The sequence below is a fragment of the Oncorhynchus masou genome, chromosome 11 (genome assembly GCF_036934945.1).
Source record: "Oncorhynchus masou masou isolate Uvic2021 chromosome 11, UVic_Omas_1.1, whole genome shotgun sequence".
Taxonomy (NCBI): domain Eukaryota; kingdom Metazoa; phylum Chordata; class Actinopteri; order Salmoniformes; family Salmonidae; genus Oncorhynchus; species Oncorhynchus masou.
The window spans coordinates 18,558,957-18,586,247 of NC_088222.1; the positions used below are offsets into that span (position 1 = coordinate 18,558,957).

Below are 27,291 nucleotides of genomic sequence, written 5' to 3' on the forward strand. Positions count from 1 at the left end.
AGACAGACCCTCCTGAGTCTTTATATATAAAGACATAGGAGGGTGAGTCTTTATAAAGACAGAGGAGGGTGAGAGAGATATAAAGACCTCCTCTGGTTATAGAGAGAGATATAAAGACAGAGGAGGGTGAGAGAGAGTCTTTAAAGACAGAGGAGGGTGAGAGAGAAATATAAAGACAGAGGAGGGTGACCCTCCTCTGTATATAAAGACAGAGGAGGGTGACCCTCCTCTGTATTTATAAAGACAGAGGAGGGTGAGAGAGAGATATAAAGACAGAGGAGGGTGAGAGAGAGATATAAAGACAGAGGAGGGTGAGAGAGAGATATAAAGACAGAGGAGGGTGAGAGAGAGAGATATAAAGACAGAGGACCCTGAGAGAGAGAGAGATAGATAAAGACAGAGGAGGATCTGTCTTTATATATAAAGACAGAGGAGGGTCTTTATATATAAAGACAGAGGAGGGTCTGTCTTTATATATATAAAGAACCTCCTCTGTCTTTAGAGAGATATAAAGACAGAGGAGGGTGGGAGAGATAAAGATAGAGGAGGTGAGAGAGATATAAAGACTCCTCTGTCTTGAGATAGATAAAGATAGAGGAGGTCTGAGAGAGATATATAAAGACAGAGGAGGGTGTCTTTATAGAGATATAAAGACAGAGGAGGGTCACCCTCCTCTGTCTTTATATATATATAAAGACAGAGGTCTGTCTTTATAAATATATAAAGACAGAGGTGGGTGAGAGAGAGAGAGATATAAAGACCCTCCTCTGTCTTTATATATAAATACACCCTCCTCTGAGAGAGATATATAAAAACAGAGGAGGGTGAGTGAGATATAAAGACATAGGAGGGTGAGAGAGAGATATAAAGACAGACCCTCCTCTGAGAGAGAGAGATATAAAGACAGAGGAGGGTTTGATAGAGATATAAAGACAGAGGAGGGTGAGAGAGAGATATAAAGACAGAGGAGGGTCTTTAGAGAGATATAAAGACAGAGGAGGGTGAGAGAGATATATAAAGTCTTTATAGGAGGGTGAGAGAGATATAAAGACAGAGGAGGGTCTTTAGAGATATAAAGACTCACCCTCCTCTGAGAGATAGAGATATAAAGACAGAGGAGGGTCTTTATAGAGAGATATAAAGACAGAGGAGGGTCTTTATAGATATAAAGACAGAGGAGGGTAAGAGAGAGTTATAAAGACAGAGGAGTCTTTAGAGATATATATAAAGAAAGAGGAGGGTGAGAGAGATAAAGACAGAGGAGGGTGAGAGAGATTTATAAAGACAGAAGAGGGTTAGAGAGAGATATATATATAAAGACAGAGGTGGGTGAGAGAGAGAGATATAAAGACAGAGGAGGGTGAGAGAGAGAAAGATATAAAGACAGAGGAGGGTGAGAGAGAGAGATATATAAAGACAGAGGTGGGTGTCTTTTAGAGATATAAAGACAGAGGAGGGTGAGAGAGAGATATAAAGACAGAGGAGGGTGAGAGAGAGATATATAAAGACAGAGGAGGGTGAGAGAGAGAGATATATAAAGACAGAGGAGGGTGAGAGAGAGAGATATATAAAGACAGAGGAGGGTCTGAGAGAGAGATATAAAGACAGAGGAGGTTGAGAGAGTCTTTATATATAAAGAGGAGGGTGAGAGAGATATATAAAAGACAGAGGAGGGTGAGAGAGAGAGATATAAAGACAGAGGAGGGTGAGAGAGAGAGAGAGAGATAAAGACTCTGGAGGGGAGAGAGAGAGATATAAAGACAGAGGAGGGTGAGAGAGAAATATAAAGACAGAGGAGGGTGAGAGAGAGATATATATATATAAATAGAGAGGAGGGTGAGAGAGAGAGAGATATAAAGACAGAGGAGGGTGGGAGAGATAAAGATAGAGGAGGTGAGAGAGAGATATAAAGACAGAGGAGGGTGAGATAGATAAAGATAGAGGGTGAGAGAGAGAGAGATATAAAGACAGAGGTGGGTGAGAGAGAGATATAAAGACACCCTCCTCTGTCTTTATAGAAAGATATAAAGACAGAGGAGGGTGAGAGAGAGAGATATATAAAGACAGAGGTCTGTCTTTAGAGAGAGATATAAAGACAGAGGAGGGTGAGAGAGAGATATAAAGACACCCTCCTCTGAGAGAGAGAAAGATATAAAGACACCCTCCTCTGAGAGAGAGATATATAAAGACAGAGGAGGGTGAGATAGATAAAGATAGAAGAGGGTCCTCTGTCTTATATATCTCTCTCTCACAGACCTCTGTCTTTAGAGAGATCTAAAGACCTCCTCTGTGAGAGAGAGAAAGATATAAAGACCTCTCACCCTCCTCTGTCTTTATATATATAAAGACAGAGAAGGGTGAAAGAGTCTTTATATACAGACAGACCTCCTGAGAGAGAGAGATATATAAAGACTCACCCTCCTCTGTCTTTTATATATATCTCACCCTCCTCTGTCTTTATATCTATATAACCTCCTCTGTCTTTATATCTCTCTCTCACCCTCCTCTGTCTTTAGGGTGGGAGAGATAAAGATAGAGGAGGTCTTTAGAGATATCTCTCACCCTCCTCTGTCTTTATAGATAAAGATCTCCTCACCCTCCTCTGTCTTTATATAAAGACTCTCACCCTCCTCTGTCTTTATATCTCTCTCTCACCCTCCTCTGTCTTTATATATCTCTCTCTCACCCTCCTCTGGGTTATATATATATCTCTCTCACCCTCCTGTCTTTATAGATATCTCTCACCCTCCTCTGTCTTTATAGATCTCTCTCACCCTCCTCTGTCTTTTATATATCTCTCTCTATAAAGACAGATATTTCTCTCACCCTCCTCTGTCTTTATATCTCTCTCTCTCACCCTCCTCTGTCTTTATATCTCTCTCTCAAGACAGAGGTATCTCTCTGTGTCTTTATAAAGACAGAGGACCCTCCTCTGTCTTTATATATATAAAGAGAGAGGACCCTCCTCTGTCTTTATATATAAAGACACCCTCCTCTGTGGGATAGATAAAGATACCCTCCTCTGTCTTTAGAGATATCTCTCTCACCCTCCTCTGAGATAGATAAAGATAGAGGAGGTGAGAGAGAGAGAGAGATATCTGTCTTTATAGGGTGAGAGAGATATATATAAAGACAGACCCTCCTCTGTCTTTATAGATATAAAGACAGAGGAGGGTGGGAGAGATAAAGATAGAGGTCTTTATAGAGAGATATAAAGACAGAGGAGGGTCTTTATATCTAAAGATCACCCTCCTCTGTCTTTATCTCTATCTCAAAGACAGAGGAGTCTTTAGAGAGAGAGATATATCTTTATCAGAGGACCCTCCTCTGTCTTTATATATCTAAAGACAGAGGAGGGTGTCTTTATATCTCTCTCTCTCACCCTCCCCTGTCTTTATATATGTCTCTCTCACCCCCTCTATCTTTATCTATCTCACCCTCCTCTGTCTTTATATATCTCTCTCTCACCCTCCTCTGTCTTTATATCTCTCTCTCTCACTCTCCTCTGTCTTTATATATATATATATCTCTCTCACCCTCCTCTGTCTTTATATCTCTCTCTCTCTCACCCTCCTCTGTCTTTATATATCTCTCTCACCCTCCTCTGTCTTTATATCTCTCTCTCTCACCCTCCTCTGTCTTTATATCTCTCTCTCTCACCCTCCCCTGTCTTTATATCTCTCTCACCCTCCTCTGTCTTTATATCTCTCTCACCCTCCTATGTCTTTATATAACTCTCTCTCACCCTCCTCTGTCTTTATATCTCTCTCTCACCCACCTCTGTCTTTTTATATATATCTCTCTCACCCTCTTCTGTCTTTATAAATCTCTCTCACCCTCCTCTGTCTTTATCTCTCTCACCCTCCTCTTCTTTTATATATATCTCTCACCCTCCTCTGTCTTTATAACTCTCTCTTACCCTCCTCTGTCTTTATATCTCTCTCACCCTCCTCTGTCTTTATATCTCTCTCTCACCCTCCTCTGTCTTTATCTCTCTCTCTCTCTCACCCTCCTCTGTCTATATCTCTCTCTCTCACCTTCCCCTGTCTTTATATCTCTCTCTCACCCTCCTATGTCTTTATATATCTCTCTCTCACCCTCCTCTGTCTTTATATCTCTCTCTCACCCACCTCTGTCTTTATATCTCTCTCACACCCTCCTCTGTCTTTATATCTCTCTCAAACCCTCCTCTGTCTTTATATCTCTCTCTCTCACCCTCCTCTGTCTTTATATCTCTCTCTCACCCTCCTCTGTCTTTATATCTCTCTCACCCTCCTCTGTCTTTATATATCTCTCTCACCCTCCTCTGTCTTTATATATCTCTCTCACCCTCCTCTGTCTTTATATCTCTCTCTCTCTCACCCTCCTCTGTCTTTATATCTCTCTCTCTCACCCTCCTCTGTCTTTATATATATATATATCTCTCTCACCCTCCTCTGTCTTTATCTCTCTCTCTCTTTCTCTCTCTCTCTCTCTCTCTCACCCTCCTCTGTCTTTATATATCTCTCTCTCACCTCCTCTATCTGTATCTATCTCACCCTCCTTTGTCTTTATATCTCTCTCTCACCCTCCTCTGTCTTTATCTCTCCCACCCTCCTCTGTCTTTTTATATATCTCTCTCACCCTCCTCTGTCTTTATATCTCTCTCTCACCCTCCTCTGTCTTTATATCTCTCTCACCCTCCTCTGTCTTTATATATCTCTCTCACCCTCCTCTGTCTTTATATCTCTCTCTCTCACCCTCCTCTGTCTTTATATCTCTCTCTCACCCTCCTCTGTCTTTATATCTCTCTCACCCTCCTCTGTCTTTATATCTCTCTCTCACCCTCCTCTGTCTTTATATCTCTCTCTCTCACCCTCCTCTGTCTTTATATATATATATCTCTCTCACCCTCCTCTGTCTTTATATATCTCTCTCTCACCCTTCCTCTGTCTTTATATTTCTCTCTCACCCTCCTCTGTCTTTATATCTCTCTCTTACCCTCCTCTGTCTTTATATCTCTCTCTTACCCTCCTCTGTCTTTATATCTCTCTCACCCTCCTCTGTCTTTATATCTCTCTCACCCTCCTATGTCTTTATATATCTCTCTCTCTCACCCTCCTCTGTCTTTATATCTCTCTCTCACCCTCCTCTGTCTTTATATTATATATATCTCTCTCACCCTCCTCTGTCTTTATATATCTCTCTCTCACCCTCCTCTGTCTTTATATCTCTCTCTCACCCTCCTCTGTCTTTATATCTCTCTCTCACCCTCCTCTGTCTTTATATCTCTCTCTCACCCTCCTCTGTCTTTATATCTCTCTCACCCTCCTCTGTCTTTATATATCTCTCTCTCTCACCCTCCTCTGTCTTTATATCTCTCTCTCTCACCCACCTCTGTCTTTATATATATATCTCTCTCTCACCCTCCTCTGTCTTTATATCTCTCTCTCACCCTCCTCTGTCTTTATCTCTCTCTCACCCTCCTCTTTCTTTATATATATATCTCTCTCACCCTCCTCTGTCTTTATATCTCTCTCTTACCCTCCTCTGTCTTTATATCTCTCTCACCCTCCTCTGTCTTTATATATCTCTCTCACCCTCCTCTGTCTTTATATCTCTCTCTCTCACCCTCCTCTGTCTTTATATCTCTCTCACCCTCCTCTGTCTTTATATCTCTCTCACCCTCCTCTGTCTTTATATATCTCTCTCTCACCCTCCTCTGTCTTTATATCTCTCTCTCACCCTCCTCTGTCTTTATATCTCTTTCTCACCCTCCTCTGTCTTTATATCTCTCTCAAACCCTCCTCTGTCTTTTATATATCTCTCTCTCACCCTCCTCTGTCTTTATATCTCTCTCTCACCCTCCTCTGTCTTTATATCTCTCTCACCCTCCTCTGTTTTTATATATCTCTCTCACCCTCCTCTGTCTTTATATCTCTCTCACCCTCCTCTGTCTTTATATCTCTCTCTCACCCTCCTCTGTCTTTATATCTCTCTCTCTCACCCACCTCTGTCTTTATATATATATATCTCTCTCACCCTCCTCTGTCTTTATATCTCTCTCTCTCACCCTCCTCTGTCTTTATATATCTCTCTCTCACCTCCTCTATCTTTATCTATCTCACCCTCCTCTGTCTTTATATATCTCTCTCTCACCTCCTCTATCTTTATCTCTCCCACCCTACTCTGTCTTTATATCTCTCTCTCTCACCCTCCTCTGTCTTTTTATCTCTCTCTCTCTCACCCTCCTCTGTCTTTATATCTCTCGCACCCTCCTCTGTCTTTATATATCTCTCTCTCACCCTCCTCTGTCTTTATCTCTCTCTCTCTCTCTCACCCTCCTCTGTCTTTGTCTCTCTCACCCTCCTCTGTCTTTATATATCTCTCTCACCCTCCTCTGTCTTTATCTCTCTCACCCTCCTCTGTCTTTATATCTCTCTCTCTCACCCTCCTCTGTCTTTATATATATATATCTCACCCTCCTCTGTCTTTATATCTCTCTCTCACCCTCCTCTGTCTTTATATCTCTCTCTCACCCTCCTCTGTCTTTATATCTCTCTCTCACACTCCTCTGTCTTTATATCTCTCTCTCACCCTCCCCTGTCTTTATATATCTCTCTCACCCTCCTCTGTCTTTATATCTCTCTCACCCTCCTCTGTCTTTTATATCTCTCTCTCACCCTCCTCTGTCTTTTTATATATCTCTCTCTCACCCTCCTCTGTCTTTATATATATATCTCTCTCACCCTCCTCTGTCTTTATCTCTCTCTCTCTCTCACCCTCCTCTGTCTATATCTCTCTCTCTCACCTCCTCTATCTTTATCTATCTTCACCCTCCTCTGTCTTTATATCTCTCTCTCACCTCCTATATCTTTATCTCTCCCACCCTCCTCTGTCTTTATATCTCTCTCTCTCACCCTCCTCTGTCTTTATATCTCTCTCTCACCCTCCTCTGTCTTTATATCTCTCTCACCCTCCTCTGTCTTTATATATCTCTCTCACCCTCCTCTGTCTTTTATCTCTCTCTCAAACCCTCCTCTGTCTTTATATCTCTCTCTCACCCTCCTCTGTCTTTATATCTCTCTCTCACCCTCCTCTGTCTTTATATCTCTCTCTCACCCTCCTCTGTCTTTATATCTCTCTCTCTCACCCTCCTCTGTCTTTATATATATATATCTCTCTCACCCTCCTCTGTCTTTATATCTCTCTCTCACCCTCCTCTGTCTATATCTCTCTCTCACCTCCTCTGTCTTTATCTATCTCACCCTCCTCTGTCATTATATCTCTCTCACCTCCTCTATCTTTATCTCTCCCACCCTCCTCTGTCTTTATATCTCTCTCTCACCCTCCTCTCTCTTTATATATATATATCTCTCTCTCTCACCCTCTCTCCTCTGTCTTTATATTTCTCTCTCACCCTCCTCTGTCTTTATATCTCTCTCTCACCCTCCTCTGTCTTTATCTCTCTCTCTCTCTCACCCTCCTCTGTCTTTATATCTCTCTCTCACCTCCTCTATCTTTATCTATCTCACCCTCCTCTGTCTTTATATCTCCCTCTCACCATCCTCTGTCTTTATATCTCTCTCTCACCCTCCTCTGTTTTATATCTCTCTCTCACCCCTCCTCTGTCTTTATATCTCTCTCTCACCCTCCTCTGTCTTTATATCTCTCTCTCTCACCCTCCTCTGTCTTTATATCTCTCTCACCCTCCTCTGTCTTTATATCTCTCTCTCACCCTCCCCTGTGTTTATATATCTCTCTCTCACCCTCCTCTGTCTTTATCTCTCTCTCTCTCACCCTCCTCTGTCTATATCTCTCTCTCTCACCTTCCCCTGTCTTTATATCTCTCTCTCACCCTCTCTGTCTTTATATCTCTCTCTCACCCTACTCTGTCCTTATATATCTTTCTCACCCTCCTCTGTCTTTATATCTCTCTCTCTCACCCTCCTCTGTCTTTATATCTCTCTCTCTCACCCTCCTCTGTCTTTATATATCTCTCTCTCACCCTCCTCTGTCTTTATTATCTCTCTCTCCCTCCTCTGTCTTTATATATATATCTCTCTCACCCTCCTCTGTCTTTATATCTCTCTCTCACCCTCCTCTGTCTTTATATCTCTCTCTCTCACCCTCCTCTGTCTTTTATATCTCTCTCTCACCCTCCTCTGTCTTTATATATCTCTCTCTCAACCTCCTCTGTCTTTATATCTCTCTCTCACCCTCCTCTGTCTTTATATATCTCTCTCTCACCCTCCTCTGTCTTTATATATCTCTCTCTCTCACCCTCCTCTGTCTTTATATCTCTCTCTCACCCTCCTCTGTCTTTATATCTCTCTCTCTCACCCTCCTCTGTCTTTATATATCTCTCTCTCTCTCACCCTCCTCTGTCTTTATATATCTCTCTCTCACCCTCCTCTGTCTTTATATCTCTCTCTCACCCACCTCTGTCTTTATACATCTCTCTCTCTCACCCTCTTCTGTCTTTATAAATCTCTCTCACCCTCCTCTGTCTTTATCTCTCTCACCCTCCTCTTCTTTATATATATCTCTCACCCTCCTCTGTCTTTATAACTCTCTCTTACCCTCCTCTATCTTTATCTATCTCACCCTCCTCTGTCTTTATATCTCCCTCTCACCATCCTCTGTTTTTATATCTCTCTCTCACCCTCCTCTGTTGTTATATCTCTCTCGCACCCACCTCTGTCTTTATATCTCTCTCTCTCACCCTCCTCTGTCTCTATATCTCTCTATCTCACCCTCCTCTGTCTTTATATCTCTCTCACCCTCCTCTGTCTTTATATCTCTCTCTCACCCTCCCCTGTGTTTATATATATCTCTCTCACCCTCCTCTGTCTTTATCTCTCTCTCTCTCTCACCCTCCTCTGTCTATATATCTCTCTCTCACCCTCCCCTGTCTTTATATATCTCTCTCTCACCCTCTCTGTCTTTATATCTCTCTCTCACCCTCCTCTGTCTTTATATCTCTCTCTCACCCTCCTCTGTCTTTATATCTCTCTCTCTCACCCTCCTCTGTCTTTATATCTCTCTCTCTCACCCTCCTCTGTCTTTATATATATCTCTCTCACCCTCCTCTGTCTTTTTATCTCTCTCTCTCACCCTCCCCTGTCTTTATATATATATCTCTCTCACCCTCCTCTGTCTTTTTATATCTCTCTCTCACCCTCCTCTGTCTTTTTATATCTCTCTCTCTCACCCTCCTCTGTCTTTTTATATCTCTCTCTCACCCTCCTCTGTCTTTATATATCTCTCTCTCAACCTCCTCTGTCTTTATATCTCTCTCTCTCACCCTCCTCTGTCTTTATATATCTCTCTCTCACCCTCCTCTGTCTTTATATATCTCTCTCTCACCCTCCTCTGTCTTTATATCTCTCTCACCCTCCTCTGTCTTTATATATCTCTCTCTCACCCACCTCTGTCTTTATATATCTCTCTCTCACCCTCCTCTGTCTTTATATCTTTTCTCTCTCTCACCCTCCTCTGTCTTTATATCTCTCTCTCACCCACCTCTGTCTTTATATATATCTCTCTCTTACCCTCTTCTGTCTTTATAAATCTCTCTCACCCTCCTCTGTCTTTATCTCTCTCACCCTCCTCTGTCTTTATATATATCTCTCACCCTCCTCTGTCTTTATAACTCTCTCTTACCCTCCTCTGTCTTTATATCTCTCTCACCCTCCTCTGTCTTTATCTCTCTCTCTCACCCACCTCTGTCTTTTATATATATCTCTCTCTTACCCTCTTCTGTCTTTATAAATCTCTCTCACCCTCCTCTGTCTTTATCTCTCTCACCCTCCTCTTTCTTTATATATCTCTCTCACCCTCCTCTGTCTTTATATCTCTCTCTCACCCACCTCTGTCTTTATATATATCTCTCTCTCTCACCCTCTTCTGTCTTTATAAATCTCTCTCACCCTCCTCTGTCTTTATCTCTCTCACCCTCCTCTTTCTTTATATATATCTCTCACCCTCCTCTGTCTTTATAACTCTCTCTTACCCTCCTCTATCTTTATCTATCTCACCCTCCTCTGTCTTTATATCTCCCTCTCACCATCCTCTGTTTTTATATCTCTCTCTCACCCTCCTCTGTTGTTATATCTCTCTCGCACCCACCTCTGTCTTTATATCTCTCTCTCTCACCCTCCTCTGTCTCTATATCTCTCTATCTCACCCTCCTCTGTCTTTATATCTCTCTCACCCTCCTCTGTCTTTATATATATCTCTCTCACCCTCCTCTGTCTTTTATATCTCTCTCTCACCCTCCTCTGTCTTTATATATCTCTCTCTCTCACCCTCCTCTGTCTTTATATCTCTCTCACCCTCTCTGTCTTTATATCTCTCTCACCCTCCTCTGTCTTTATATCTCTCTCTCACCCTCCTCTGTCTTTATATATCTCTCTCTCACCCTCCTCTGTCTTTATATCTCTCTCTCTCACCCTCCTCTGTCTTTATATATATCTCTCTCACCCTCCTCTGTCTTTATCTCTCTCTCTCACCCTCCCATGTCTTTATATATATATCTCTCTCACCCCCCTCTGTCTTTATATATCTCTCTCTCACCCTCCTCTGTCTTTATATATCTCTCTCTCACCCTCCTCTGTCTTTATATATCTCTCTCTCACCCTCCTCTGTCTTTATATCTCTCTCTCACCCTCCTCTGTCTTTATATCTCTCTCTCACCCTCCTCTGTCTTTATATATCTCTCTCTCACCCTCCTCTGTCTTTATATATCTCTCTCTCACCCTCCTCTGTCTTTATTTCTCTCTCTCACCCTCCTCTGTCTTTATATCTCTCTCTCACCCACCTCTGTCTTTATATATCTCTCTCTCTCACCCTCCTCTGTCTTTATATCTTTCTCTCTCTCACCCTCCTCTGTCTTTATATCTCTCTCTCTCACCCTCCTCTGTCTTTATATATATATCTCTCTCTCACCCTCCTCTGTCTTTATATATCTCTCTCACCCTCCTCTGTCTTTATCTCTCTCTCACCCTCCTCTTTCTTTATATATATATCTCTCTCACCCTCCTCTGTCTTTATATCTCTCTCTTACCCTCCTCTGTCTTTATATCTCTCTCACCCTCCTCTGTCTTTATATCTCTCTCTCACCCTCCTCTGTCTTTATATCTCTCTCTCACCCTCCCCTGTCTTTATATCTCTCTCACCCTCCTCTGTCTTTATATCTCTCTCACCCTCCTATGTCTTTATATATCTCTCTCTCACCCTCCTCTGTCTTTATATCTCTCTCTCACCCTCCTCTGTCTTTATATCTCTCTCTCACCCTCCTCTGTCTTTATATCTCTCTCAAACCCTCCTCTGTCTTTATATCTCTCTCTCTCACCCTCCTCTGTCTTTATATCTCTCTCTCTCACCCTCCTCTGTCTTTATATCTCTCCATCTCTCACCCTCCTCTGTCTTTATATATCTCTCTCACCCTCCTCTGTCTTTATATATCTCTCTCACCCTCCTCTGTCTTTATATCTCTCTCTCTCTCACCCACCTCTTTGTCTTTATATATTTCTCTCTCACCCTCCTCTGTCTTTATATCTTTCTCTCTCTCACCCTCTGTCTTTATATCTCTCTCTCCACCCACCTCTGTCTTTATATCTCTCTCTCACCCTCCTCTGTCTTTATATCTCTCTCACCCTCCTCTGTCTTTATATATCTCTCTCACCCTCCTCTGTCTTTATATCTCTCTCTCTCTCTCACCCTCCTCTGTCTTTATATCTCTCTCACCCTCTTCTGTCTTTATATATCTCTCTCTCACCCACCTCTGTCTTTATACATCTCTCTCTCTCACCCTCCTCTGTCTTTATGTCTCTCTCTCTCTCTCTCTCCCCCTCCCTCTGTCTTTATATATCTATCTCACCCTCCTCTGTCTTTATATATCTCTCTCTCACCCTCCTCTGTCTATATCTCTCTCTCACCCTCCTCTGTCTATATCTCTCTCTCACCCTCCTCTGTCTTTATATCTCTCTCTCTCACCCTCCTCTGTCTTTATATCTCTCCATCTCTCACCCTCCTCTGTCTTTATATATCTCTCTCTCACCCCCCTCTTTCTTTATATCTCTCTCTCTCACCCTCCTCTGTCTTTATATCTCTCTCTCACCCTCCTCTCTCTGCTTATCTGCTGGTCCCTGATGAGGGAATGATAGAGTGATGATAGGACAAGTCATGTACAGTAGTTAGACAGATAAAGTCACAGCTCAGTGTTAGTTTGCAGATACGGCCTCTTTTACATTTCCTCCCCCAAGGATATCACGTATTATATCTCATACTAGCTAAATTAACATGTCCTGTGGTTATTGCCCAATTTGTTTTCTTGTTTGCCTTCTTAAGTTGCTCATATATCTCTCTCTGGGAAACTAGATGCCTTTTGATGTTTGGGGTGTTTTATGTTGTGACTCATGAAATGCATTTATGTAAATAATTGGTAGGGCTCGTTCTGAATGCAATAGTGACTCATATGCAGCAAGCAGCAGGTCTACATTAGCAACTATGAAAAGGGAAATGGGGGTAAACAAAAACAACTCCTCTCAGATCTCTAGGTAGTCTCCAGCAGGCTTTGGTGTGTTTTGAGAAGAGACTGGTGGTGGCCCATGAGCTGGGCGGATCAGGAGGCGGAGAGGGAGGAGGAAGTGGAGGAGGGGTGAAGGCCCAGGCCTATGGGGAGCTGGGAGACCTACACAGCCAGCTGGGAAATTATGAGCAAGCCCTGTCCTGCCTGGAGCATCAGCTCAACATCGCTTGCACCTCAGGGGTAAGACTTCTACCTCCAATGAATGAATGACAGGCAGGGAAGGAGGGGTGACTAACCTTTGGCAGTTACCGGTATTTTATTAATCTATATGCTATCACTATTTATTCTAAACCTGTTCCTCCCAGGACCGAGCACTAGAGGGTGAAGCGAGCGCGGCGCTGGGTGCAGTGTACCAGCTGATGGGAGAGAACGAGACAGCTCTGCAGGTAGTGTCTGTCTGCCTGTCTGTGTCCATCAATCTCTATTATATTCCCCATGCATTGTTCTACTGTCTGCCTGTCTGTGTCTATCGATCTCTATTATATTCCCCATGCAGTGTTCTACTGTCTGCCTGTCTGTGTCCATCAATCTCTATTATATTCCCCATGCAGTGTTCTACTGTCTGCCTGTCTGTCCATCAATCTCTATTATATTCCCCATGCAGTGTTCTACTGTCTGCCTGTCTGTGTCCATCAATCTCTATTATATTCCCCATGCAGTGTTCTACTGTCTGCCTGTCTGTGTCCATCAATCTCTATTATATTCCCCATGCAGTGTTCTTCTGTCTACCTGTCTGTGTCCATCGATCTCTATTATATTCCCCATGCAGTGTTCTACTGTCTGCCTGTCTGTGTCTATCGATCTCTATTATATTCCCCATGCAGTGTTCTCCTGTCTGCCTGTCTGTGTCCATCAATCTCTATTATATTCCCCATTCAGTGTTCTACTGTCTGCCTGTCTGTGTCCATCAATCTCTATTATATTCCCCATGCAGTGTTCTCCTGTCTGTGTCCATCAATCTCTATTATATTCCCCATGCAGTGTTCTACTGTCTGCCTGTCTCTGTCCGTCAATCTCTATTATATACCCCATGCAGTGTTCTACTGTCTACCTGTCTGTGTCCATCGATCTCTATTATATTCCCCATGCAGTGTTCTCCTGTCTGTGTCCATCAATCTCTATTATATTCCCCATGCAGTGTTCTACTGTCTTCCTGTCTCTGTCCGTCAATCTCTATTATATTCCCCATGCAGTGTTCTCCTGTCTGTGTCCATCAATCTCTATTATATTCCCCATGCAGTGTTCTACTGTCTGCCTGTCTGTGTCCATCAATCTCTATTATATTCCCCATGCAGTGTTCTACTGTCTGCCTGTCTGTGTCCATCAATCTCTATTATATTCCCCATGCAGTGTTCTACTGTCTACCTGTCTGTGTCCATCGATCTCTATTATATTCCCCATGCAGTGTTCTACTGTCTGCCTGTCTGTGTCTATCGATCTCTATTATATTCCCCATGCAGTGTTCTACTGTCTGCCTGTCTGTGTCCATCGATCTCTATTATATTCCCCATGCAGTGTTCTACTGTCTGCCTGTCTGTGTCCATCGATCTCTATTATATTCCCCATGCAGTGTTCTACTGTCTGCCTGTCTGTGTCCATCAATCTCTATTATATTCCCCATGCAGTGTTCTACTGTCTGCCTGTCTGTGTCTATCGATCTCTATTATATTCCCCATGCAGTGTTCTACTGTCTGCCTGTCTGTGTCCATCGATCTCTATTATATACCCCATGCAGTGTTCTACTGTCTGCCTGTCTGTGTCCATCGATCTCTATTATATTCCCCATGCAGTGTTCTACTGTCTGCCTGTCTGTGTCCATCAATCTCTATTATATTCCCCATGCAGTGTTCTACTGTCTGCCTGTCTGTGTCCATCAATCTCTATTATATTCCCCATGCAGTGTTCTACTGTCTGCCTGTCTGTGTCCATCGATCTCTATTATATTCCCCATGCAGTGTTCTACTGTCTGCCTGTCTGTGTCCATCAATCTCTATTATATTCCCCATGCAGTGTTCTACTGTCTGCCTGTCTGTGTCCATCAATCTCTATTATAGTCCCCATGCAGTGTTCTACTGTCTGCCTGTCTGTGTCCATCAATCTCTATTATATTCCCCATGCAGTGTTCTACTGTCTGCCTGTCTGTGTCCATCGATCTCTATTATATTCCCCATGCAGTGTTCTACTGTCTGCCTGTCTGTGTCCATCAATCTCTATTATATTCCCCATGCAGTGTTCTACTGTCTGCCTGTCTGTGTCTATATCTCTATTATATTCCCCATGCAGTGTTCTACTGTCTGCCTGTCTGTGTCCATGATCTCTATTATATTCCCCCATGCAGTGTTCTACTGTCTGCCTGTCTGTGTCCATCAATCTCTATTATATTCCCCATGCAGTGTTCTACTGTCTGCCTGTCTGTGTCCATCAATCTCTATTATATTCCCCATGCAGTGTTCTACTGTCTGCCTGTCTGTGTCTATCGATCTCTATTATATTCCCCATGCAGTGTTCTACTGTCTGCCTGTCTGTGTCTATCGATCTCTATTATATTCCCCATGCAGTGTTCTACTGTCTGACTGTCTGTGTCTATCAATCTCTATTATATTCCCCATGCAGTGTTCTACTGTCTGCCTGTCTGTGTCCATCAATCTCTATTATATTCCCCATGCAGTGTTCTACTGTCTGCCTGTCTGTGTCCATCAATCTCTATTATATTCCCCATCAGTGTTCTACTGTCTGCCTGTCTGTGTCTATCGATCTCTATTATATTCCCCATGCAGTGTTTTACTGTCTACCTGTCTGTGTCCATCAATCTCTATTATATTCCCCATGCAGTGTTCTACTGTCTGCCTGTCTGTGTCCATCAATCTCTATTATATTCCCCATGCAGTGTTCTACTGTCTGCCTGTCTGTGTCCATCAATCTCTATTATATTCCCCATGCAGTGTTCTACTGTCTGCCTGTCTGTGTCCATCAATCTCTATTATATTCCCCATGCAGTGTTCTACTGTCTGCCTGTCTGTGTCTATCAATCTCTATTATATTCCCCATGCAGTGTTCTACTGTCTGCCTGTCTGTGTCCATCGATCTCTATTATATTCCCCATGCAGTGTTCTACTGTCTGCCTGTCTGTGTCTATCAATCTCTATTATATTCCCCATGCAGTGTTCTACTGTCTGCCTGTCTGTGTCCATCAATCTCTATTATGTCCCCATGCAGTGTTCTCTGTCTGCCTGTCTGTGTCCATCAATCTCTATTATATTCCCCATTCAGTGTTCTACTGTCTGCCTGTCTGTGTCCATCAATCTCTATTATAGTCCCCATGCAGTGTTCTACTGTCTGCCTGTCTGTGTCTATCGATCTCTATTGTATTCCCCATGCAGTGTTCTACTGTCTGCCTGTCTGTGTCCATCAATCTCTATTATATTCCCCATGCAGTGTTCTACTGTCTGCCTGTCTGTGTCCATCAATCTCTATTATATTCCCCATGCAGTGTTCTACTGTCTACCTGTCTGTGTCCATCAATCTCTATTATATTCCCCATGCAGTGTTCTACTGTCTGCCTGTCTGTGTCCATCAATCTCTATTATATTCCCCATGCAGTGTTCTACTGTCTGCCTGTCTGTGTCCATCGATCTCTATTATATTCCCCATGCAGTGTTCTACTGTCTGCCTGTCTGTGTCCATCAATCTCTATTATATTCCCCATGCAGTGTTCTACTGTCTGCCTGTCTGTGTCCATCGATCTCTATTATATTCCCCATGCAGTGTTCTACTGTCTGCCTGTCTGTGTCTATCGATCTCTATTATATTCCCCATGCAGTGTTCTACTGTCTACCTGTCTGTGTCTATCAATCTCTATTATAGTCCCCATGCAGTGTTCTGCTGTCTGCCTGTCTGTGTCCATCAATCTCTATTATATTCCCCATTCAGTGTTCTACTGTCTGCCTGTCTGTGTCCATCAATCTCTATTATATTCCCCATGCAGTGTTCTACTGTCTGCCTGTCTGTGTCCATCGATCTCTATTATATTCCCCATGCAGTGTTCTACTGTCTGCCTGTCTGTGTCCATCGATCTCTATTATATTCCCCATGCAGTGTTCTACTGTCTGCCTGTCTGTGTCCATCGATCTCTATTATATTCCCCATGCAGTGTTCTACTGTCTGCCTGTCTGTGTCCATCAATCTCTATTATATTCCCCATGCAGTGTTCTACTGTCTGCCTGTCTGTGTCTATGATCTCTATTATATTCCCCATGCAGTGTTTTACTGTCTGCCTGTCTGTGTCCATCAATCTCTATTATATTCCCCATGCAGTGTTCTTCTGTCTACCTGTCTGTGTCCATCGATCTCTATTATATTCCCCATGCAGTGTTCTACTGTCTGCCTGTCTGTGTCTATCAATCTCTATTATATTCCCCATGCAGTGTTCTACTGTCTACCTGTCTGTGTCCATCGATCTCTATTATATTCCCCATGCAGTGTTCTACTGTCTGCCTGTCTCTGTCTATCAATCTCTATTATATTCCCCATGCAGTGTTCTACTGTCTGCCTGTCTGTGTCTATCAATCTCTATTATATTCCCCATGCAGTGTTCTACTGTCTGCCTGTCTGTGTCCATCAATCTCTATTATATTCCCCATGCAGTGTTCTACTGTCTGCCTGTCTGTGTCCATCAATCTCTATTATATTCCCCATGCAGTGTTCTACTGTCTGCCTGTCTGTGTCCATCGATCTCTATTATATTCCCCATGCAGTGTTCTACTGTCTGCCTGTCTGTGTCCATCGATCTCTATTATATACCCCATGCAGTGTTCTACTGTCTGCCTGTCTGTGTCCATCGATCTCTATTATATTCCCCATGCAGTGTTCTACTGTCTGCCTGTCTGTGTCTATCAATCTCTATTATATTCCCCATGCAGTGTTCTACTGTCTGCCTGTCTGTGTCCATCAATCTCTATTATATTCCCCATGCAGTGTTCTACTGTCTGCCTGTCTGTGTCCATCGATCTCTATTATATACCCCATGCAGTGTTCTACTGTCTGCCTGTCTGTGTCCATCAATCTCTATTATATTCCCCATGCAGTGTTCTACTGTCTGCCTGTCTGTGTCTATCGATCTCTATTATATTCCCCATGCAGTGTTCTACTGTCTGCCTGTCTGTGTCCATCGATCTCTATTATATACCCCATGCAGTGTTCTACTGTCTGCCTGTCTGTGTCCATCAATCTCTATTATATTCCCCATGCAGTGTTCTACTGTCTGCCTGTCTGTGTCCATCAATCTCTATTATATTCCCCATTCAGTGTTCTACTGTCTGCCTGTCTGTGTCCATCAATCTCTATTATAGTCCCCATGCAGTGTTCTACTGTCTGCCTGTCTGTGTCTATCGATCTCTATTATATTCCCCATGCAGTGTTCTACTGTCTGCCTGTCTGTGTCTATCAATCTCTATTATATTCCCCATGCAGTGTTCTACTGTCTGCCTGTCTGTGTCCATCAATCTCTATTATATTCCCCATGCAGTGTTCTACTGTCTGCCTGTCTGTGTCCATCAATCTCTATTATATTCCCCATGCAGTGTTCTACTGTCTGCCTGTCTGTGTCTATGATCTCTATTATATTCCCCATGCAGTGTTTTACTGTCTACCTGTCTGTGTCCATCAATCTCTATTATATTCCCCATGCAGTGTTCTACTGTCTGCCTGTCTGTGTCCATCAATCTCTATTATATTCCCCATGCAGTGTTCTACTGTCTGCCTGTCTGTGTCCATCAATCTCTATTATATTCCCCATTCAGTGTTCTACTGTCTGCCTGTCTGTGTCCATCAATCTCTATTATATTCCCCATGCAGTGTTCTACTGTCTGCCTGTCTGTGTCCATCAATCTCTATTATATTCCCCATGCAGTGTTCTACTGTCTGCCTGTCTGTGTCTATTGATCTCTATTATATTCCCCATGCAGTGTTTTACTGTCTACCTGTCTGTGTCCATCAATCTCTATTATATTCCCCATGCAGTGTTCTACTGTCTGCCTGTCTGTGTCCATCAATCTCTATTATATTCCCCATGCAGTGTTCTACTGTCTGCCTGTCTGTGTCCATCAATCTCTATTATATTCCCCATTCAGTGTTCTACTGTCTGCCTGTCTGTGTCCATCAATCTCTATTATAGTCCCCATGCAGTGTTCTACTGTCTGCCTGTCTGTGTCTATCGATCTCTATTGTATTCCCCATGCAGTGTTCTACTGTCTGCCTGTCTGTGTCCATCAATCTCTATTATATTCCCCATGCAGTGTTCTACTGTCTGCCTGTCTGTGTCCATCAATCTCTATTATATTCCCCATGCAGTGTTCTACTGTCTGCCTGTCTGTGTCTGTTGATCTCTATTATATTCCCCATGCAGTGTTTTACTGTCTACCTGTCTGTGTCCATCAATCTCTATTATATTCCCCATGCAGTGTTCTTCTGTCTACCTGTCTGTGTCCATCGATCTCTATTATATTCCCCATGCAGTGTTCTACTGTCTGCCTGTCTGTGTCCATCAATCTCTATTATATTCCCCATGCAGTGTTCTACTGTCTACCTGTCTGTGTCCATCGATCTCTATTACATTCCCCATGCAGTGTTCCACTGTCTGCCTGTCTGTGTCTATCGATCTCTATTATATTCCCCATGCAGTGTTCTACTGTCTGCCTGTCTGTGTCTATCGATCTCTATTATATTCCCCATGCAGTGTTCTGCTGTCTGCCTGTCTGTGTCCATCAATCTCTATTATATTCCCCATGCAGTGTTCTACTGTCTGCCTGTCTGTGTCCATCAATCTCTATTATATTCCCCATGCAGTGTTCTACTGTCTGCCTGTCTGTGTCCATCGATCTCTATTATATTCCCCATGCAGTGTTCTACTGTCTGCCTGTCTGTGTCCATCAATCTCTATTATATTCCCCATGCAGTGTTCTACTGTCTGCCTGTCTGTGTCCATCGATCTCTATTATATTCCCCATGCAGTGTTCTACTGTCTGCCTGTCTGTGTCCATCAATCTCTATTATATTCCCCATGCAGTGTTCTACTGTCTGCCTGTCTGTGTCTATTGATCTCTATTATATTCCCCATGCAGTGTTTTACTGTCTACCTGTCTGTGTCCATCAATCTCTATTATATTCCCCATGCAGTGTTCTTCTGTCTACCTGTCTGTGTCCATCGATCTCTATTATATTCCCCATGCAGTGTTCTACTGTCTGCCTGTCTCTGTCCATCAATCTCTATTATATTCCCCATGCAGTGTTCTACTGTCTGCCTGTCTGTGTCCATCGATCTCTATTATATTCCCCATGCAGTGTTCTACTGTCTGCCTGTCTGTGTCTATCGATCTCTATTATATTCCCCATGCAGTGTTCTACTGTCTACCTGTCTGTGTCTATCAATCTCTATTATATTCCCCATGCAGTGTTCTACTGTCTGCCTGTCTGTGTCCATCAATCTCTATTATATTCCCCATGCAGTGTTCTACTGTCTGCCTGTCTGTGTCCATCAATCTCTATTATATTCCCCATGCAGTGTTCTACTGTCTGCCTGTCTGTGTCCATCGATCTCTATTATATTCCCCATGCAGTGTTCTACTGTCTGCCTGTCTGTGTCCATCGATCTCTATTATATTCCCCATGCAGTGTTCTACTGTCTGCCTGTCTGTGTCCATCAATCTCTATTATATTCCCCATGCAGTGTTCTACTGTCTGCCTGTCTGTGTCTATCAATCTCTATTATATTCCCCATGCAGTGTTCTACTGTCTGCCTGTCTGTGTCCATCAATCTCTATTATATTCCCCATGCAGTGTTCTACTGTCTGCCTGTCTGTGTCCATCAATCTCTATTATATTCCCCATTCAGTGTTCTACTGTCTGCCTGTCTGTGTCCATCAATCTCTATTATATTCCCCATGCAGTGTTCTTCTGTCTACCTGTCTGTGTCCATCGATCTCTATTATATTCCCCATGCAGTGTTCTACTGTCTGCCTGTCTGTGTCCATCAATCTCTATTATATTCCCCATGCAGTGTTCTACTGTCTGCCTGTCTGTGTCCATCAATCTCTATTATATTCCCCATGCAGTGTTCTACTGTCTGCCTGTCTGTGTCTGTTGATCTCTATTATATTCCCCATGCAGTGTTTTACTGTCTACCTGTCTGTGTCCATCAATCTCTATTATATTCCCCATGCAGTGTTCTACTGTCTACCTGTCTGTGTCCATCGATCTCTATTATATTCCCCATGCAGTGTTCTACTGTCTGCCTGTCTCTGTCCGTCAATCTCTATTATATTCCCCATGCAGTGTTCTACTGTCTACCTGTCTGTGTCCATCGATCTCTATTATATTCCCCATGCAGTGTTCTACTGTCTGCCTGTCTGTGTCTATCGATCTCTATTATTATCCCCATGCAGTGTTCTACTGTATACCTGTCTGTGTCTATCAATCTCTATTATAGTCCCCATGCAGTGTTCTGCTGTCTGCCTGTCTGTGTCCATCAATCTCTATTATATTCCCCATTCAGTGTTCTACTGTCTGCCTGTCTGTGTCCATCAATCTCTATTATGTTCCCCATGCAGTGTTCTACTGTCTGCCTGTCTGTGTCCATCGATCTCTATTATATTCCCCATGCAGTGTTCTACTGTCTGCCTGTCTGTGTCCATTTTTCTCTATTATATTCCCCATGCAGTGTTCTACTGTCTGCCTGTCTGTGTCCATCGATCTCTATTATATTCCCCATGCAGTGTTCTACTGTCTGCCTGTCTGTGTCCATCAATCTCTATTATATTCCCCATGCAGTGTTCTACTGTCTGCCTGTCTGTGTCTATTGATCTCTATTATATTCCCCATGCAGTGTTTTACTGTCTACCTGTCTGTGTCCATCAATCTCTATTATATTCCCCATGCAGTGTTCTTCTGTCTACCTGTCTGTGTCCATCGATCTCTATTATATTCCCCATGCAGTGTTCTACTGTCTGCCTGTCTCTGTCCGTCAATCTCTATTATATTCCCCATGCAGTGTTCTACTGTCTACCTGTCTGTGTCCATCGATCTCTATTATATTCCCCATGCAGTGTTCCACTGTCTGCCTGTCTGTGTCTATCGATCTCTATTATATTCCCCATGCAGTGTTCTACTGTCTACCTGTCTGTGTCTATCAATCTCTATTATATTCCCCATGCAGTGTTCTGCTGTCTGCCTGTCTGTGTCCATCAATCTCTATTATATTCCCCATTCAGTGTTCTACTGTCTGCCTGTCTGTGTCCATCAATCTCTATTATATTCCCCATGCAGTGTTCTACTGTCTGCCTGTCTGTGTCCATCGATCTCTATTATATTCCCCATGCAGTGTTCTACTGTCTGCCTGTCTGTGTCCATCGATCTCTATTATATTCCCCATGCAGTGTTCTACTGTCTGCCTGTCTGTGTCCATCAATCTCTATTATATTCCCCATGCAGTGTTCTACTGTCTGCCTGTCTGTGTCTATCAATCTCTATTATATTCCCCATGCAGTGTTCTACTGTCTGCCTGTCTGTGTCCATCAATCTCTATTATATTCCCCATGCAGTGTTCTACTGTCTGCCTGTCTGTGTCCATCAATCTCTATTATAGTCCCCATGCAGTGTTCTACTGTCTGCCTGTCTGTGTCTATCGATCTCTATTGTATTCCCCATGCAGTGTTCTACTGTCTGCCTGTCTGTGTCTATCAATCTCTATTATATTCCCCATGCAGTGTTCTACTGTCTGCCTGTCTGTGTCCATCAATCTCTATTATATTCCCCATGCAGTGTTCTACTGTCTGCCTGTCTGTGTCCATCAATCTCTATTATATTCCCCATGCAGTGTTCTACTGTCTGCCTGTCTGTGTCCATCAATCTCTATTATATTCCCCATGCAGTGTTCTACTGTCTGCCTGTCTGTGTCTATCGATCTCTATTATATTCCCCATGCAGTGTTCTACTGTCTGCCTGTCTCTGTCTATCAATCTCTATTATATTCCCCATGCAGTGTTCTACTGTCTGCCTGTCTGTGTCTATCAATCTCTATTATATTCCCCATGCAGTGTTCTACTGTCTGCCTGTCTGTGTCCATCAATCTCTATTATATTCCCCATGCAGTGTTCTACTGTCTACCTGTCTGTGTACATCAATCTCTATTATATTCCCCATTCAGTGTTCTACTGTCTGCCTGTCTGTGTCCATCGATCTCTATTATATTCCCCATGCAGTGTTCTACTGTCTGCCTGTCTGTGTCCATCAATCTCTATTATATTCCCCATGCAGTGTTCTACTGTCTGCCTGTCTGTGTCTATTGATCTCTATTATATTCCCCATGCAGTGTTTTACTGTCTACCTGTCTGTGTCCATCAATCTCTATTATATTCCCCATGCAGTGTTCTTCTGTCTACCTGTCTGTGTCCATCGATCTCTATTATATTCCCCATGCAGTGTTCTACTGTCTGCCTGTCTCTGTCCGTCAATCTCTATTATATTCCCCATGCAGTGTTCTACTGTCTACCTGTCTGTGTCCATCGATCTCTATTATATTCCCCATGCAGTGTTCCACTGTCTGCCTGTCTGTGTCTATTCGATCTCTATTATTATCCCCATGCAGTGTTCTACTGTCTACCTGTCTGTGTCTATCAATCTCTATTATAGTCCCCATGCAGTGTTCTGCTGTCTGCCTGTCTGTGTCCATCAATCTCTATTATATTCCCCATTCAGTGTTCTACTGTCTGCCTGTCTGTGTCCATCAATCTCTATTATATTCCCCATTCAGTGTTCTACTGTCTGCCTGTCTGTGTCCATCAATCTCTATTATATTCCCCATGCAGTGTTCTACTGTCTGCCTGTCTGTGTCCATCGATCTCTATTATATTCCCCATGCAGTGTTCTACTGTCTGCCTGTCTGTGTCCATGATCTCTATTATATTCCCCATGCAGTGTTCTACTGTCTGCCTGTCTGTGTCCATCAATCTCTATTATATTCCCCATGCAGTGTTCTACTGTCTGCCTGTCTGTGTCCATCAATCTCTATTATATTCCCCATGCAGTGTTCTACTGTCTGCCTGTCTGTGTCCATCAATCTCTATTATATTCCCCATGCAGTGTTCTACTGTCTGCCTGTCTGTGTCCATCAATCTCTATTATAGTCCCCATGCAGTGTTCTACTGTCTGCCTGTCTGTGTCTATCGATCTCTATTATATTCCCCATGCAGTGTTCTACTGTCTGCCTGTCTGTGTCTATCAATCTCTATTATATTCCCCATGCAGTGTTCTACTGTCTGCCTGTCTGTGTCCATCAATCTCTATTATATTCCCCATGCAGTGTTCTACTGTCTGCCTGTCTGTGTCCATCAATCTCTATTATATTCCCCATTCAGTGTTCTACTGTCTGCCTGTCTGTGTCCATCGATCTCTATTATATTCCCCATGCAGTGTTCTACTGTCTGCCTGTCTGTGTCCATCAATCTCTATTATATTCCCCATGCAGTGTTCTACTGTCTGCCTGTCTGTGTCTATTGATCTCTATTATATTCCCCATGCAGTGTTTTACTGTCTACCTGTCTGTGTCCATCAATCTCTATTATATTCCCCATGCAGTGTTCTTCTGTCTACCTGTCTGTGTCCATCGATCTCTATTATATTCCCCATGCAGTGTTCTACTGTCTGCCTGTCTCTGTCCGTCAATCTCTATTATATTCCCCATGCAGTGTTCTACTGTCTACCTGTCTGTGTCCATCGATCTCTATTATATTCCCCATGCAGTGTTCCACTGTCTGCCTGTCTGTGTCTATCGATCTCTATTATATTCCCCATGCAGTGTTCTACTGTCTACCTGTCTGTGTCTATCAATCTCTATTATAGTCCCCATGCAGTGTTCTGCTGTCTGCCTGTCTGTGTCCATCAATCTCTATTATATTCCCCATGCAGTGTTCTACTGTCTGCCTGTCTGTGTCCATCGATCTCTATTATATTCCCCATGCAGTGTTCCACTGTCTGCCTGTCTGTGTCTATCGATCTCTATTATATTCCCCATGCAGTGTTCTGCTGTCTGCCTGTCTGTGTCCATCAATCTCTATTATATTCCCCATGCAGTGTTCTACTGTCTGCCTGTCTGTGTCCATCGATCTCTATTATATTCCCCATGCAGTGTTCTACTGTCTGCCTGTCTGTGTCCATCTATCTCTATTATATTCCCCATGCAGTGTTCTACTGTCTGCCTGTCTGTGTCCATCAATCTCTATTATAGTCCCCATGCAGTGTTCTACTGTCTGCCTGTCTGTGTCCATTTTTCTCTATTATATTCCCCATGCAGTGTTCTACTGTCTGCCTGTCTGTGTCCATCAATCTCTATTATATTCCCCATTCAGTGTTCTATGTCTGCCTGTCTGTGTCCATCGATCTCTATTATATTCCCCATGCAGTGTTCTACTGTCTGCCTGTCTGTGTCCATCGATCTCTATTATATTCCCCATGCAGTGTTCTACTGTCTGCCTGTCTGTGTCTATCAATCTCTATTATATTCCCCATGCAGTGTTCTACTGTCTGCCTGTCTGTGTCCATCAATCTCTATTATATTCCCCATGCAGTGTTCTACTGTCTGCCTGTCTGTGTCCATCAATCTCTATTATATTCCCCATGCAGTGTTCTACTGTCTGCCTGTCTGTGTCCATCGATCTCTATTATATTCCCCATGCAGTGTTCTACTGTCTGCCTGTCTGTGTCCATCAATCTCTATTATATTCCCCATTCAGTGTTCTACTGTCTGCCTGTCTGTGTCTATCGATCTCTATTATATTCCCCATGCAGTGTTCTACTGTCTGCCTGTCTGTGTCCATCAATCTCTATTATAGTCCCCATGCAGTGTTCTACTGTCTGCCTGTCGGTGTCCATCAATCTCTATTATATTCCCCATGCAGTGTTCTACTGTCTGCCTGTCTGTGTCTATCGATCTCTATTATATTCCCCATGCAGTGTTCTACTGTCTGCCTGTCTGTGTCCATCAATCTCTATTATAGTCCCCATGCAGTGTTCTACTGTCTGCCTGTCTGTGTCCATCAATCTCTATTATATTCCCCATGCAGTGTTCTACTGTCTGCCTGTCTGTGTCCATCGATCTCTATTATATTCCCCATGCAGTGTTCTACTGTCTGCCTGTCTGTGTCCATCAATCTCTATTATATTCCCCATGCAGTGTTCTACTGTCTGTCCATCAATCTCTATTATATTCCCCATGCAGTGTTCTACTGTCTGCCTGTCTGTGTCTATTGATCTCTATTATATTCCCCATGCAGTGTTTTACTGTCTACCTGTCTGTGTCCATCAATCTCTATTATATTCCCCATGCAGTGTTCTTCTGTCTACCTGTCTGTGTCCATCGATCTCTATTATATTCCCCATGCAGTGTTCTACTGTCTGCCTGTCTCTGTCCTTCAATCTCTATTATATTCCCCATGCAGTGTTCTACTGTCTACCTGTCTGTGTCCATCGATCTCTATTATATTCCCCATGCAGTGTTCCACTGTCTGCCTGTCTGTGTCTATCGATCTCTATTATATTCCCCATGCAGTGTTCTACTGTCTACCTGTCTGTGTCTATCAATCTCTATTATAGTCCCCATGCAGTGTTCTGCTGTCTGCCTGTCTGTGTCCATCAATCTCTATTATATTCCCCATGCAGTGTTCTACTGTCTGCCTGTCTGTGTCTATCGATCTCTATTATATTCCCCATGCAGTGTTCTGCTGTCTGCCTGTCTGTGTCCATCAATCTCTATTATATTCCCCATGCAGTGTTCTACTGTCTGCCTGTCTGTGTCCATCGATCTCTATTATATTCCCCATGCAGTGTTCTACTGTCTGCCTGTCTGTGTCCATCGATCTCTATTATATACCCCATGCAGTGTTCTACTGTCTGCCTGTCTGTGTCCATCAATCTCTATTATAGTCCCCATGCAGTGTTCTGCTGTCTGCCTGTCTGTGTCCATCAATCTCTATTATATTCCCCATGCAGTGTTCTACTGTCTGCCTGTCTGTGTCCATCAATCTCTATTATATTCCCCATTCAGTGTTCATATGTCTGCCTGTCTGTGTCCATCGATCTCTATTATATTCCCCATGCAGTGTTCTACTGTCTGCCTGTCTGTGTCCATCGATCTCTATTATATTCCCCATGCAGTGTTCTACTGTCTGCCTGTCTGTGTCCATCAATCTCTATTATATTCCCCATGCAGTGTTCTACTGTCTGCCTGTCTGTGTCCATCAATCTCTATTATATTCCCCATTCAGTGTTCATATGTCTGCCTGTCTGTGTCCATCGATCTCTATTATATACCCCATGCAGTGTTCTACTGTCTGCCTGTCTGTGTCCATCGATCTCTATTATATACCCCATGCAGTGTTCTACTGTCTGCCTGTCTGTGTCCATCAATCTCTATTATATTCCCCATTCAGTGTTCTACTGTCTGCCTGTCTGTGTCTATCGATCTCTATTATATTCCCCATGCAGTGTTCTACTGTCTGCCTGTCTGTGTCCATCAATCTCTATTATATTCCCCATGCAGTGTTCTACTGTCTGCCTGTCTGTGTCCATCGATCTCTATTATATTCTGTGTCCCCATGCAGTGTTCTACTGTCTGCCTGTCTGTGTCCATCGATCTCTATTATATTCCCCATGCAGTGTTCTACTGTCTG

General features: G+C 43.2%; 1 protein-coding gene across 5 annotated transcripts in view; it reads left to right on the top strand.

Annotated features, from left to right (window-relative positions):
• Window positions 1–27,291, top strand: part of LOC135548251 (tetratricopeptide repeat protein 28-like) — a 153,649-nt gene that overhangs the window by 112,634 nt on the left and 13,724 nt on the right. For all 5 annotated transcript variants that reach the window (XM_064977641.1, XM_064977644.1, XM_064977642.1 and 2 more), the window contains exons 16-17: window positions 12,535–12,754; window positions 12,880–12,960. In XM_064977641.1, the coding sequence (XP_064833713.1) occupies window positions 12,535–12,754; window positions 12,880–12,960 (301 nt within the window). The remainder of the gene's footprint in view (window positions 1–12,534; window positions 12,755–12,879; window positions 12,961–27,291) is intronic.